This window comes from Passer domesticus, chromosome 1 (assembly GCF_036417665.1).
Source record: "Passer domesticus isolate bPasDom1 chromosome 1, bPasDom1.hap1, whole genome shotgun sequence".
Classification (NCBI taxonomy): Eukaryota; Metazoa; Chordata; class Aves; order Passeriformes; family Passeridae; genus Passer; species Passer domesticus.
Genome location: NC_087474.1, coordinates 142,958,513 through 142,974,989, shown reverse-complemented (window position 1 = coordinate 142,974,989; position 16,477 = coordinate 142,958,513). Strand labels below are relative to the sequence as shown.

The 16,477-nt window shown below is 37.6% G+C and overlaps 1 protein-coding gene across 13 annotated transcripts in view; it reads right to left on the bottom strand.

Moving 5' to 3' along the window:
- Nucleotides 1-16,477, bottom strand: part of OXR1 (oxidation resistance 1) — a 256,987-nt gene that overhangs the window by 13,955 nt on the left and 226,555 nt on the right. Inside the window, exon 1 of one of the 13 annotated variants that reach the window (XM_064394492.1) lies at nt 8,649-8,774. The exons of 11 other annotated variants lie outside the window; for them this stretch is intronic. In XM_064394492.1, coding sequence (XP_064250562.1) covers nt 8,649-8,714 — 66 coding nt within the window. In that variant the 5' untranslated portion in view covers nt 8,715-8,774. Of the gene's footprint in view, nt 1-8,648; nt 8,775-16,477 lie in introns of those variants that run through there. One more of the 13 variants, XM_064394508.1, reaches the window with a different exon arrangement.

Sequence of the window (16,477 nt, the reverse complement as noted above, 5' to 3'; positions counted from 1 at the left end):
CCACTTTGGCAGGAGGTGTACAGCCAGAAAGTCTTTAGTCAGAAAGCTCTAGAACATGCTGCTCTGGTGCAACAAGCTGGCTAAAGGACTACAACAGTCATTTTGATGTAACTAGAGCAAATAATGTGATTTTGAGAAAAACTCAAAATCATCATTGGTATGAAAGCATCTTTAAACAGCTGGTGAAGAGATTAAATGGATGTCCCATGTAGTAAGAGCATATTAAAAACTTCTAGAGCCTACCACAGTGCAAAGGAAGACAACCACAAGTCCAGCAGCTCCCCATCTACCTGTCCCTACTACAAGGAGTTTGGCCAGATACTCGCCACTGTCCTGAGTACAGAGCCCACAGTCATGCATGACTGGCTCTTGAGCAGCGATGGTTCACTCTACCCCATGCAACTGCAAGGCAAGGAAAAAGGAATACTTGTGTCATCCAGCTTCATTACTGAATAATCTGTCATTACTAGCACTCAATGTATCTCCATTATTTTTCTACTGTTCTCTCAAAACAGATAAATACTGTTGTAAATTGTACTGGCTTGTGTATTCTCAGAGTCAAATAACTATATGTAAAGCTTTAGCAGTATTTCACTCCAACATGTGATAGTGTAGTTTTACCCTTTTATTTGCTATGACACTTCATTGAAAATTTACACTGTTCACACCAGCAATTTATGAACATAACCTTGAAAGCAGTAATGTGAGGACCCTTTAGCCTTACTGCTTCTTTAAGCTATACCCTACCACATGTGAGGCAGTAGATAACTTAAAATAGGCTGTAAATGTATGGTTACTTAAGGAGATTCTTGAGAAAAAAAAAATCTCCAAATTTCCAACACCATTATACAGTTGTTGTTTCACATAGTGGAAATGTAGACAGTTTTATGGGCACTGCCATCTTGCCTTCAACCTCTCAAATGCATACTTGTCATCATCTTGCATCTGTGAATTGCTTATCAGCTTTTTAACTCAGAGATCGACCTTTTCAAATGCCATGGAGATGCCTCATTTTTCTTGCTTGAGAGAAACATGAATACCTATTCATGTGTGTACAATATAATAGCTTCTTGGCATGCTGAATCTGTTGCACACTGCCACATTCCATTTGTTTCGAGAACAAAAACCTGCATAATGGCAGACCATTGGTATGCAATGACAAACATCATAAATAGCATGTCATAGAATGTCAAACTAGCCACAGGAAAATTAAAGAAAAAGAACCCATGCTCTCAAACCCAGAGTTTATTTTAAGTATAGAGTCTGTACTAACCATACAGTTCATACTAACTTCCATGAGTAAAACACAAGAAACTGTCTGACGTTTATCCACTCATCACTAAACTAGGCTTCAAATGATTATGTTAAGATACTTCAACCTTTCAGAAGCAGCACCTGGCCTTCTATATAATGCCTGTGGTTTAGGCCAACATGCTTTACTCTTGCTTTGCAGTGGACAAGACTACAATACTTCTTGATTAAATGAGCTACAGAATCTTAAAGTCACATGTCTAAGCTTACTAGCAACTACCTTAAACTTCATTCAGGAATTGAGATATATCTTGCAGACAGCATTTTGTGCCTGCCAGGCTCAAGAGCACTGCTTTGAAATATTAGTAGTAACATTAGAAGTTTATTCTTCCTTATAATCTGGTTTAATTCATAGACTGCTTATGCTATTTCCTCTTCCATCAAGATTTCCTCATGTTCCTTCCTTGCAGTCCTATTAATCTTCTATTCTATTTCACCAAGCTAAATAAACCAGCGTTTTCTTATGTCTCCTGCCCCACTCCCTGCCCCTCATCAGCTGCCTCTTTTCCTGTCATTCCAGGACCTACTTCTACCTCCTTCTACTTTGAACTTGGATTCTCTAACACAGAATGTAGTCTTTCATACCGCATGAGAAATACCTAGAAAGCAAGACATTTCATTAACAGAAGGTAGATGCAGATTCATATTCATCATACTGGACTGTAGTTTTCAGTACAAAATACTCTGGTGTGATAACACTATTCCATTAAAATAATTAGTTTAAGGTCTACCTATATGGCTTTGCTATGTGCTTTACTTATTATGTTCTCTTTACTACGCCATCTCAGAATCCAGTTTTCTGGATAACCAAAGCTGATTTTTGAGGATCAGGAAATGTTCTTGAAGGACGCTTTGATCTCTCTCATTTTTTCTGCTTTAAAAAGAATGTAGGAGAAGAGAAAACCAGCTAAACCTCTTATGGTTGATCTGAGCACTGGTTGGAAAATAGCAAAACAAGTAACTTGTATAGCCTGGATTGTTAGTGTACTTCAGGGCAAAAACGGTTCTGAAACTGTCTATTGCAGATGATACAGCACTGGGAAGGGCTGCTGACTCCTTCATAGAGATGGAGGCCCTATAGAGAGACCTCAGCAAATCAAAGGACTGGGCAATCACCAACCACATGCAGTTCAACAAGGGACAGTGCTGAAATCTCCTCCTGGGATGCAGCAACCCTGGATGTATGAAAAGACTGGGGATTGAGATGCTGGAAAGCAGTGCCATGGCAAGGGTCCTGGGAGTCCAGGTCAATGGCAAGTTGAACATGAGCCAGCAGTGCCCTGGCAGCCAGGAGGGCCAAGAGTGTCCTGGGGGGCATCAGGCACAGCACCACCAGCCGGGCAAGGGAGGGGATTGTCCTGCTCTGCTCTTCGCGGCCTCACCTTGAGTCTGGCAGCAGTTTTGGCTGCCACAAGAAAAGACAGATAGAAAACTATCAGAGAGTGCCCAAAGGCGGGCAACAAAGAGGGTAAAAGGCCTTGAGGGGAAACTGTGAGGGAAGGATGAGGTCACTTGGTATGTTCAGCCAGGAGACCTCGCTGCAGTTAGAACTTCCTCATGAGGGAAAGAGGAGGGGCAGGCAGTATCCCTGCTGTGTGGTGAGCAGTGACAGGAGCCAAGGGAATGGCCTGAAGCAGTGTCAGGAGAAGTTTACTTTGGATATCAGAAAAAGGTAGATATCAGAGGGTGGTTGGGCACTGGAACAGGCTCCCCAGGAAAGTGGTCACAGCACAACTGATGGAGTTCAAGAAGTGTTTGGACAATCCTCTTGGGCACATGATGTGAATTTTGGGGATGGTGCTGTGCAGGGCCAGGAGTTGGAGTGGATGATCCTTGTGGGTCCTTTCCAACTGAGCTTATTCTGTGATTCCAAATTTGAAAAGACATGGAATATATCCTTAGAGATCTAATACTACCTGCTGTATTCATATTGGCAGCATTGGTGAAAAAACACAGGATGAATTGTATGACTCATGGCATGACTCTTTAAACATTTTAACCTCCCCACACTACGTTAACCATTTAGCAAAACACCCAGCAGTTTTAATATTTAATGCAGTAAGTTAAGGGTTTGCATACTAATGATTCAAACAATCAAGAAGCCAAGGATTCTCCTTCTGGAGAAACTAATGTTTCTAAACTTTGTTTTTCTGAAAATATCTCAACAGTACCTAACTTTACAAGCTATGCTGGCCATTTGCAGTGAATGAAACTGAAGACAAAATTCCAAATATGGAACATTTCTTGTCCTTCAACAACACACATGAAAATGCAGTTAAATTTTTTTAATGTTTGATCAGCTCCTTCAGCCACTGGTCATATCATCCTGCTATAGGCAGATGTAAAAAAAGCTTTTTACACCCGTGAGGGATTCCCCACTTTAACAAAGCCACAAGTGACAACCCCCACCCTCCCCCCCATGCCTGTTTGCTAACAGGGAGCAGCTTTCATTGCTGCCCTCAAAACAAACAGCTAAATGTCCAGAGCTAACAAGTAGCTGAAACTGTCTCAACAGAGAATGGGAGGGTCTTATCAGAGCTGAACAGTGCTTCTGGAAGTAAAAACAGATAAAGCTTAACGGCATAAACGGCTCTGAAATATAAGTTATCTATAACCTTGTTACCAACTCAGAATATGAAATTAAAAAACAAGTATTAAGAAAGAACACAAGCTGAACAATTTTACTTTGAATCTTAATACATAATACTGGATCTTAATACATAGGTGTAAACTTGGCTGAACTGTAAACTTCATGAACATTAATTCCTGAGACTGAAAAATTTCAGGAGATTTAACTGAAGAAAAAAAACCCAATGTAGTTTTATTAGGCCACTTACAATGCTGCAATGAATATTTTAAGAGAAAACACTAACTTTATTTTTTAGACAAATTTAGTTTCCTCCCAAAAATATTAGACTGCTGGAGAGAAGACAATATTGAAGAAGCACTCTGCTCCATCATATCAAATATTATTTGGGACATTTTTATTTCATCACAAAAAATGCATTAATTCATGGATCATACTGCACCAGATAAACAGTTCTAAGGTATCATTTGAAAAAAAACCTTAAGACTAATTTAATTTGATTATTTTTAAAGTATGTGGCTGCAAAGCTATTAATTTTCTGTTTTGTGTGGTATTCAGTCAATTCAACTCCCTGTCACTCTCCTGGTGACAAGGAAGGGAAGGGATGACAGCTGGCCATTTCATGCAGAAAAGGACCATAGAATGACAACAGTTCCCTGGTTTGGCTGTCACCATGGTTCTTTCTCTTGGTATTTTTAAAGCTGTCTCTCTTCAAACTGTTGTGCACACTGGGGTGTTTTCCAGAGCAGGGAGAGAAATGCTGAGTAGGTCACATGACAGAAGCATTCTCCCTGTGACCAATATTGTGCCCACAGCTTTGCAGGATGAGCTGTCAAATATCTGCTTCAAAGTGCTCTAAGCCCACAGCAACTCTACCAAGCTGTAATTAACATATACTGAAGTATCTGCAATAACCAGAATAAATGAACTAGAAAAGAATGCAATCAAAGCCTGAAGCATACTAAGTGTTACATCAAGTCTGTAGACCTTAATAACAAGCTATTTTTTTTAAGACAGGAGAAAACACTCATATGAGAGATATGAAAATGCCAGCAAGATAACTAAATTTAGCATGCAAAACATTAAACAGTTTAGGAGGTTTGTGCAAACAACTAAGAATTAGATCTAAGAAAATTCCTTTCTAAAGCGGCAGGCCAGAAAAATTTACTCATTTTGTCCTGATAAAAAAAGATCTGTAGCAACACAACCAATAAAACCCAGCTCCCCTGCAAAACTACTTAGGGAAGTTTCAGCACTTGCAAGCAGAGAAACCAGAGGTTCAGCTGCTGAAACCACAGCACCTGGTGCTTGAGCTCAAGCTGCCATTACAGGAGAAGGCAGGCCGAGCAAGGTTACATCTCAGCTCTGATACGGCCCTGCAAAGATCCTCTCAGGTATGACAAGAAAGCATTACACAGGTTCAGAAGTAACTGAATCACAGCCCAGCATGAAAATGTTGTCTCCTGCTTTAAGCAGAAAAAAGTCAATTAAGGATCAACTTCAGATTCCACAGATCATAAAAGACATACAGGAAAAATTTAAGTCTTTACTACTCATTTGCTTTCTTTTAACTTATAAACAATCTTTTCAAAAACTCCTTTGCTACTCTACCTCGACTTTGTCAAGGCAGACTAATATTTCATAATTATTAAAAATGCAAACAACATAACACCCAACAACTCCATGGAAGAACTATAATAATTGAATAGTTCAGGTTGGAACAGACCTTAGAGATCATACACCTCCAACCCCCCTCCTCGCCCCGAGTCATGGGCAGGGAACCTTCCACTATACCAGGTTACTCAAAGCCCCATCCAGCCTGGCATTGAACACTTCCAGGGATGGGAATTGCACAAATCCTCTTGAGAAATCTGTTCCAGTGCCCCACCACCCTCATAGCAAAGAATTTCTTCATAGTATCTAATCTAGACCTTTCCTCCTTCAGACAAAGGACATTCCCCTTTGTCCTATCACAACATGTCCTTGTGAAAAGTCCCTCTTCAGCCTGCTTGCAAGAGAGCACCTGCAGGCTTTGCAAGGTGCCACAATAAGGTCTCTCCAGAGCCTTCTCTCCTTCAGGCTGAACAGTCCCAACTCTTCCAGCCTGTCTCCATAGCAGAGGTAACCAGCTGATACCAAAACACAGCACATGGATCAACCCAGTGGTCTTCCTCTGCACTTGCTCCAAGAGGCCTGCATGAGACCATGCAGTCACGGCAAAAGCACAAACACGATGCATAAACCCCCAAATGATGTAAGACAACAAGTATGGCAAATGTCTGTCAAGGAAAGGTTCTGGGCCAAGTGATCTCTATAAGAACGTACTGGATTTCACTCTGCTTTTTTTATTACTAAAAGTAGATCATTTGTTCACTCAATTACTCTAAAAATTTAATATGGAAAACTGATTTTAAAAATATTTCAGTAGTATTACTGGATTGCTGCAACCGTGCAATTCTGACACCTACAGAGATGTCCTAAATTCTCATCTTTCATGTAAGCCCTGTTATTGTACCTTCGTGACTGCCAAAGAAATACAGGCATTAGCTTACTAAATAAAGTTAACCAATAACTCAAAATGTCAGAAGTTGTGCAAGTGCCAAACAATTCAAGCTATTAAAACGAACATTTTAACTCTCTTTGCATGCTAATAACTAGAGAATATAAAAGCAATGATCAGTTTTCATTGGTTTTCTCCCCTTTGGCTATACTGCCTATCCAAGCTGTGCAAAGCACAGACAAGCATTCCCAAAGATGGCAATCCATCTTTTGTTCCCTTGCATTGTCTGATGTCTTTTATCTGAAATGCTTTAATAGGAAGAACCATTGCCTGCATTTTTGACATTCTAGAAACTTAGTGGCATCTCTTGTATTGCCATAAAATAAAGAGACACAGTAAATACAGAACATTTACTAAAATGTGGGAGGCTGACATGACTAGTTTTTTTAAATGGGGAGCATAATACACCAGTAAGTGACCAAAATTTTGTTTTCTTACCCTGGGAAAGTACCAAACCCTTTTAAAGCTGAGCTAAAATTAATAGCATCATCAGGAAAGTATCAAAGGCCTTTCCAGTAAATAATCTAGGGTAACTTAGTTGCTTCAAGCTAGCATTTCTGTTTTATTGTATCACTTCATTTAGCCCAGCAACTGTTACTTCATGTCAGATGAGACTTCATCCAAATTCAGAACAACAACTACTGAGAGATTCAGTCAGAAACCTGTACACTTATATATACTGCCGGTCTCCTTAATATTCTTTCCATAGGTCTTGCATAACAGAAATAATTATACCAGTTGGACATTAGGTTTATGAACATTCAGTGAAGAAAAAACCCAACTTCAAGAATAGAGCTTTCTTATCAACACAGCAACAATTTAAAAATATCCCCATCTGTAGGTACTTCTGGCACTCTTTTTCCAATTTGACTTTTTACACATTAAAATCATATCTTCTCTACCTCTCCCACAGCAAAGTTGATCCTTATTCTCACAAAGCTTTCTTTAGTTCAAACTGCCTTAAAAGCTGATAAGTATTGTTTTTATAACACAGTTAGACTTTGGCTAAAGTTCAGTATTGGTCCTAAGGGAAACAATTATAACAAGGGATAGATACTATTACCTTTTAAAATATCTCTGCAAGTTATATCTATATATCTATGTGTCTGGATACATGTTGTTAAAAACCACATTCTTTGTAAACTGAACTTCAGATAGTTTTTACACTGCTACAGGGTATGCTAGAATAACATTTCAATTCATTTAGGTATTGTATCTCCATTCTACTCCACTACCACAGAGGAAAGTTAGGAGACTTAGTTCAAAAATGTCTTCTTACTTAGGAACACACATTCTATAGAACCATTTGTTGCAACAATTTCATATTTTGAAAGTATCCTGGCTAAAAATAAATATAAAACCAGTACATAAAAGATAAAGAATAAAAACCTATTAATAAATAAACACACCCCCCCCCGCCCAAATCAACAGCATCCTGAAAGAAGTGTGCTTCAAAATCCAGTAATTCTTAAGCATTAGACTCCCCTGTCACAAGCAGAGTCTAAATGAAAACTATCTTCCAAATCTACCAGTGGGTGAAAGCACAGTATATTGTCAAGAACACTACTTCCTTATCCTCAAATGCTGTTTTGCAGGTCTGACTAAAAACCTTTTCCTTTAGATTCTAACTACATATTAAACTGTACTACAAAACTTCTGTTTGGGGAAAACAACACTGAAAAATCCCAGCTCCTTTCATATATCTAATAAACTGCAAAGCCAGTGTTTTTGCTTCCTCTCCTTCACTATAAACATGAGAATGGGACAACAGCGGACTCATGTCCATGAATTTAGAACTATAATCAGACCTTTATATGGTTGACTGACTTTTGAGAACATAATGGTAAGTCAGGAAATTTACACTTCTCTAATTGTATGCCCATGCAAACTCTTGTTCTTGTTACTTGGACATAAAGCACATTTTTCCTGGAAAAAATGCATTACTCCAAAGGAAAAGAAAAGGGAAAAAAAAAAGCACCGTAAAACTGCTGAACCCCTTAATGCTCAAAGTAGTTTCTATTACCTAATGCCAATGGAATACCAGGAATTAGATTATATTCCAAAGATAATGAAAATTTGTGACTTGGTATCCTGTTTACACATTCAAAATTTAACTTCCAGAAACTGTCTCTGTGCCATAACACTTAAAGATCGCAATAACAGACATGAACATACTACACTGAAAATTACCAGAGTGCATTTACGATTAACTGGCTGGTGCTTTCTTCCCTTCTTCCCATACCAGAGACGAGACATTTCCCTTCTAAAAATAAAACGAGACTAAAAAAAAGAAATGAAACCAACACCACGGTTCAAGGCTGTTTGAAAGCATTCTCTGTACCTGCTGTCAGCTCCAGGCACAGGCAGAGCCCCACGACGCCGTGACAGGATAGTTTGCTGGACGCTCACATTTGACTGACAAGGCAGGGAGCAAATGAGCGAGTGTGCTGCAGGGGGATGTATCGCAAATGATGACGATACACGAGGAGGAAGGCTTCCTGTGCTCGAGTGTGGTTGCAGAGCACTAGTTTGTTAAAAAGGCCAAAGTATTTAAAGATACAGAGCTGAATTATTCAGACACAATATTGAAGAACACAAAAATAATCCCCAAGAACTGCTTGCAATATTTGGTTATAAGGTAATTGGCTCATAAACAATTTCTAATAGTAAAGTGTTTGCATTCAATATTAAACTAATAGTTTGTCTTCCTTATGCTGACAACCTTACATAAACCCTGTAAGTAATTTCTGAGTGTCCAGAACCAGTTAGAAGAGTGGTCAATGAAAATGTAAAATGTTATTTTAAAAAGAGGGTTTTAGAGCATTTGGAAACTGCTAGCCTTGCAGCCTTTTCAGTTTATAAGCTACAAGAAGAAAACTAAGCCTTTTGTCTATAAGCTAAATTTGCTGTATGAGTTAAATGCTAGTCCCAGCAAGAAAGTATTTTTGGAATCATGATTATTTTCTCCCTTAAGGAAGGATGTTTATTTAAACAGGCACGTGCAATACTGAAAACCATAACAACCCTGTAAGAATCTCCTTGCAGTAGCACTGCACTTGCAGTCTCTTTCTACCCCACACTCAAAATGAAACACCCCCTCCCGCCCCACCACACATCATTCTCCAAAACAAACAACAACTACCAAAACAAACTCCACATCACCCATGCTCCAAGTTCTGTGGGAAACTATTAAATAGGCCAGGGCAGCAACAGAACAACTTTAAATCATTGCTCGCTTAGGCTGTTGTGCTGTGATCTAAAAGCCAAGACATCCAAGCTGAGAAATCCAGAACCAAAATTTGTATTCTACTGCAAATTATGTATTGCAACACCTCACCTTGCACTAGTGTGTAATATTCAGTGGATAAAATGTTTTTCTTTTCAGTAAAACCTTTCATGGGAGCTGGCATCTCTAAAAGTAAATTTGTTCTAACTTATCAAAAGTATTAAGGAGGCAAGTAAAAACATTTTTATCATTGGAACATTGAAGTTGGGATTTAGGAAATTCAAATATGTAACAATGATTTGACTAAATATATAGTCAAATGGTGTACAATTCCAATAATAAGCCATATGCCTATTTATGTGCTTGAGTTTTTTTGATGGGTTTTCTTTTCAAATAATAAGTGAATAAATACTGAGGGTTAAAACAAGAACAAAAACCAGATACTCTAAAAACTGTTTCAAATGAGAATTACCATCAATATAAAAATATAACACAAACAACAGACATCACCCCCTTCTCTGTCAAGTATGGGAAATCTTAAAGAAATGGAGAATATGCAGCAGAAGTATTTCAAACGTTCTCTGGAAATGAAACCTTGGGGGTTGAAAGTAAAAGCTAGTAATACAACTAACTCTTCCACAGCCTATTTTACCAGTCATCTGCTCCCTGCCCTTCAAGAAAAAAAAATTCTTCCCTAACACAAGCCAACAGTTGTTTCTGGGAAGGAAGAAAACAATCTGATGAACTGAATCCTTTTTTATCCAGCAACATTTAATCTTAACTCTAAAAATTTGCTTAGAAGTTTCAAGCTTCTCTCTGAATAAAAATTACCTCTCTCATAGCTTCTCAACAGGATTTAAAAAACTTGCTCAAAACAAAAGCTAGCAACTAACTTTTTCACTTAATTAGAGCTGCAGAATTTAATGGGAATGAATGCACAAGTAACTTTGAGACCTCCTGACAGTGTTTTGCTGCTCAGTCCTGCAGCAGCACTGCGACACAGCACACTCAGGGAAGTGGCAAACTTGTCACTCGTGACACATCTCCATCCCAGCCACAGAAAGAAGCCCACAGGAGAAATTTGACCTCAGTAGTAACACTTAGTTAAAGATTAATAAACTGCCCTTTATTTTTTCATGCATTTGCGGATTACAGTACTGATCTGTTAACTGCAATCAGAATCTCATATCTTGTTGCAATTAATGTAGGCCTTGACATCAGTGTTCTTAATAAAAGATTCTAGTGAGGAGCACCAGCTCACACATGACATCTGTGCAGAACAGCAGCAAACACTTCAGAGCATCCACCAATTTCTTACCTAGATAATGGAGCAACAGAAAATATATCTAATTACACTGAATGACAATCTTGTTTTTGTCATTGTTAATTCACAACTAAGATAAAGATCTCTACACAATCAATGTGCATAGTCATTTCAATAATTTTACCTCACAATGTAGTTTCTTCTAATAAACTAATCTGTCTCAAAAAAATACTTAAGCAGCAGCAGAGAAATAGTAGAGTGACAACAAATAAAGGTACAACTTAGAGAATGTCTTATTTCCACTCCAAACCAATTCTCTAGTTTAGACCTTTTGCCATACCAGATTTCAAGTTATCACAACAAGATTACGTAACACTGAAACAGGGCAGTAAGCATAGTAACCCTCAAGTTCAGTAGGAAGACTGGATACTAGGTGTGGAAAAAGGTTTTTACAGCTGGATAAGATGGAGCTATTTTGTTTCATATAGTCACTAACAATGTCCTGATACCACAGCAACAGAAAAGTCATGACACTGAGTTCTACAATCCCTACATTTAACATTCATGCTTTTTGAGTGAGGTTACATTAGTAGAAGATATATTTCCTGTGCTCCATCCCTCTTAAGAGACAGAGGTTAGCCCAGAAGGATGAGAGGACAGGCAGGAGGAGTCATAATTACTCAGTTTATTTACAACTTGCTGTTGATTCCATATGAATAAGTGTAAAGTTCAGGAGCAGTGAAATTAGAATGAAGTTGAAACAAAAAAATAAAAAATCAGACACTGGCTTCTATAAAAAATTGCTACTCTGTCTTCTAGAACAAGTGAGTCTTTGAAAAATTATTGCAGGTAAAGCTAATATGCGATTACAGCTAAGTAAGACCTGATCCCCTTTCCCTTTACAGGTATAAGAAACACTAAAATCTTACAAAAAGCTATCTCCTGTAGTGTCAATACAACATGGACTGGCACAACTTCTTAGTTGGCTGAGAAAGTTTCCATAAGAAAGGAAATCTAATTTGAAAAGTCATCCTTTGTTTCCTGTCAACAGCTTCAGGAAAGGGAGGGGGAAAAAAAGGAAGTATTTTTCCATCACAAAGTTTTCCTGAGGATTTTCAAAGGTATGCTGAAAGCCATTAAGAATCTCAAAAGCACAAGCTTTTCAGATGAATGGCTCTGCTTTAACTCTTAGCACAGGGACCATCCCAGATCCCTCTATTAGATACAAGAAATAGCAATCAATTACAACTGCACATTCATGACACCAACTACAGGACAGCTCCAAGCCACCAAAGCCTCTGAATTTCCACTTACAAGTTATAAATAGATTCAAAATAGATTAAGTAGTGACAATAAATACAGCCAAACAGGAAATACCCTAATGCATGAAGTTGAGAGACAGTACAATATCACTCAAGTTAATTGCAAAAGCAAGAATAAAAGTCACCAATCTCTGCAAAGAGCATTGGATTATGTAAAGAGACACCAGAGTCCTTTTCTCCAACCACAATAAATTAACAGAAACATTTCTACTATAGCACATGACCGCTAGAATTGAAGAGACTCATCCTCCAGTACAAGAACAAAGCCCATTAGAAATTCTGTGGTAATGCACAGCAACACATGCATAGTGACACATCCAATTTCTTAATTGACAATACATGATGTAAAAAACAAATAACCATCTAGCTTGTAGTTCATTATCATAAAAAGACAGCCTTTCCAGAAACATATTGGAAAAAACATTCTTCTGAAGACTGTTAGCATGGTTCATCTTTACACATCCTGTGCAATGTTTCATTCAAGAAGCCTACAAGTTTCAGGCTTCCTCTTCTCTCTGCTGATCAGTATTATCCAGCTTGTCATACAGCATTATGTTCATATCACATTTTAAAATGCAAGACACAACAAGCAGATGTTGCACCAGCATCCAAGCACTGAAGTATACAGTAGAGAATGGAACCAAATTTATAGAAGGAACATGATAAGGAATACAAAAACTTAAGATAGCAGTGCATTCTGAAACTGCAATATCCAGTTTAATATAGAAATGTTGTCAATTTCAGTCCAGATCCAATAAAGAACATCTAAAAAAGATTTCAAGACTGGGATATTGCAGAGGTGCTTACCTAACCAGGAGATAACAACTGTTTGTGACCTTCAAATTTCCATAAATACACAGAAATAGAATTCTGAGACACCCCAGAAGTTACAGCTTCAGTAATGTTGGATTGCTGAGTGTCCAAGTCAAATACCATTTCAAGGAGACAGAACTTCAGTTGCAACTAATGGTTTGATCTAGAAAGCATTTTCAAACCACATCTTAAGTTCTAACTGAAATTCAGTTGGACAAGTGAGTTACTTCTTTCCAGAAGCACTGTATCCATGCTTTCTACAGACATTCCACAGGAAAAAATATTTTTAAGTATCTATCAACTCAATCTTCATTTTGGAAATTAACTTCTAGACAGTTTAAAATCAAATTTTCTGTATTTCCTCCACAATGAACAAAGCTCATAAAAAAATCAATTTTATGAGCTTCCAACTACTTTAAGACCAGTTTGTGGGCCTTAAGACAATAAATTTCCTGTTTGCAAATATCTTGTGAATGAGTATTTATATTTACATGGCCATTAAGTATGACTCAATCTTGAATAATGGCAATGAGATCAAATGACATTGAAGGGAAAGGAAGAATCAATGCTTTCAACAAGAATTACTCTAATGCAGAACAATTCAAGTGTTTCCTCAACAGATTTCAGGTTTAAATAGGAGCCTACTATATACACAACTTGAACTTAAAAAAGAAACAAGATTACACCATAAGTGTAATTGTTTCTGAGACACTGCACAACAGGAGTCAGCTTGCTGTAAAGTCTTGCCATGTTAAGATGCAAATATAGAATATGCTTAGGAGAACGAGTTTGTTTATTAACACATAACAGAATTCATCATTTGTGCTAACAGATATAGAAAGCCATTAGCACTTGAACTTAGACATACCACGTAGAAAAAGAATACCATGATACTAGCTACCTTATAGCTCAGTACAGATCATAAAAAAACAGCACCAAAACAACCCTGAAACACAGCCAAAACAAAAAACCCAACAACCTCACACAAATCAAACACCCTCTTTCTTGGTGGTAAGCCCATTCACTAAAAGTACAAGATAAGAGATAGTCGAGAAAAATGGATGGGGATTACACAACTGAGAACTTAGCATCACTTTCTTGGACAGTACATAAAGTTATCGCCTATTTATTTCTAGTGGATACCAGAGACAAGCCTTTAGTACGGGCTGATCTTATGTGAAAAAGTATCCTTTTTATAAAGCTTTGCAAATGACACAGGCAGGAAGACCTATACTGAGCAGCAACATCAGCAACAGCAACTAAAAGGTGCCTCAGACAGATTGTTTCAAACTCTTTCTTATCTGTGAATTAGTCACCTTTGGGATGGTAATGTTAGACAGCAGTAGATTCATAGTTATTTCTAGTAAGTCAATTTTCTATCAAGGGTGCAGCACATAAAAAGCGAAAGCTAAAGGATTTGCGGGACTTCTTTTTGGCCCTATGTACAATGCAGTATTTGACCAAGATAAAGGCAAGCAGACAAAAACTGAAGTTCAAGGAGGAGTTCAGCTGATTCACTATTCATTGATAAACCAATACCTACTACTTGGTTCATGTTACTGATCTTTGCCTTTGCTTATTACTTCTTCCTGTAATTTCTTTTCCACTAAACAAGCATAGGGTTTCTCAAAGTGTATTGATAAAAAGCTGCACCTGAATGTATTAACAGAACTTGCAAAGAAACAAAAGTTGCTTCAGAACACCACACCTGGGTTACCCATTAATCCTCTTCCCTGTTCTTCTAGTTTTAAGATACTGTACAATGACAGCAGGAAGAACATGTTTTGGAAAAGAAAGGTACTCCACTACGTTCATCCTTTGCTCGATGAACAGTACTTTGTCATGCATTTCCACTTCCCTTCCACCCAGAGTTCTTCTATCCTTGTGATCTGAAAAAGGCAGTCTGTTTTTCAGTCAAATGCCCAGAAAAAGGCTTCAATTATACTATTCACCTGCTATTTTAGATAGCACCTGGAGCAAAAACTGACAGAAGAAAAGCATGTTGCATTGAAGGAAGGAAGTACATTGATTGAAAATAATGACTGAAATTCAGTGGAAATAATGAGTATGACAACAATGGCTACAGTTCCCCATGTTTACCAGCATACATGTTAAAAGCCACTAAAATGCAGTTTTATGTAATGACAGCTCAAACCATCCAGTACTGTCAATCATTCCTGATTAGAAAGTTTTTAAGAGCTTTTTAAGAGTTTTGTGCTAAAAGTCAGTCAACAGGAAGTCACATTACACAAATCAAAATTCACAGAAGACCACATTAGCATATTTCTTGTACTTGCATAACATTTCTTTATAAAGTTATCCATCTCACTAATCACATTAGCATATAAATCCAGACAATTATTATTTGATAATATTAAGAGAACCAAACTTGACAATTTTACATAACCATAGAAATTACAATATTTTTGAAATGCTTCCTATGATTGTTTCTAGAGAAGACCTAAACACAGGCTTAAGGTGTGGCCTCATTCTGTGGTAAATAAGTTACAGATTTTAATACTTGCAAAAAATGTACTGCCTCAACTACTTTCAGAAATAGTTTCTAAAATCTATCACATTTCATCATGAAAAAAAACATTTTCACTCTATTCTGTAGAAATTATTCTGTAGTTATATTAAGGCGTCAAATTACTGAAGAGCTCACCAAAGGAGAGATATACCCTGCTTTAAACCATAATATAGATCACTATTCACTGATACCCATGCTCCAAAAGGTCAAACTCCAAATACTTATAAAGGCTTTGAGCAAGAGTAAATACCAAAACACACTGCTGGTAAAAACTCAAGCAATACATATGCTGAAAATATGAAAGTTAAAAAAACATGTTGTTATGATATTAATTTCAATGTCTCAAAGCAAAAATGCTCCACGCAAAATCACTGAGTTGCAGGGAATGTTTGCAACCATGGTCTATTTTTTCAACTAGCTACATTCCAACTCTGAATCCAGAGTTCTATGGTTCTACGTTTTGGAGCTAAGCAGAAAACTACTACCTGTAGTTAGACTATTGCAGTTCTTTAAAATTTCTTTTACGCTCTACATAAAACAGTGTAGACTTCCTTAATTTCAGCACGTTCCACTGCAGGGTAGGGGGAAGCAAAACATAAGAAATCTTACAGTCCTAGACTGCAACTACTGTCCCAAGACTCAAACAGTGCTGATGGGATACTTCTACAATATATAAATGACAAGAATCATACTTTTGACCAACACTTGAATGTACAACACTGGAAGTGCTTTAACTGCATGTACACTACAAAACAAAACCACGTAGACATGTAAAGATGTGTCCATAGAAACACAGTGGACACAGATTCACATGAGTAAAATGTGCTTATTATTAAAAAAAAAGAAATAATTCCAGTTACAATA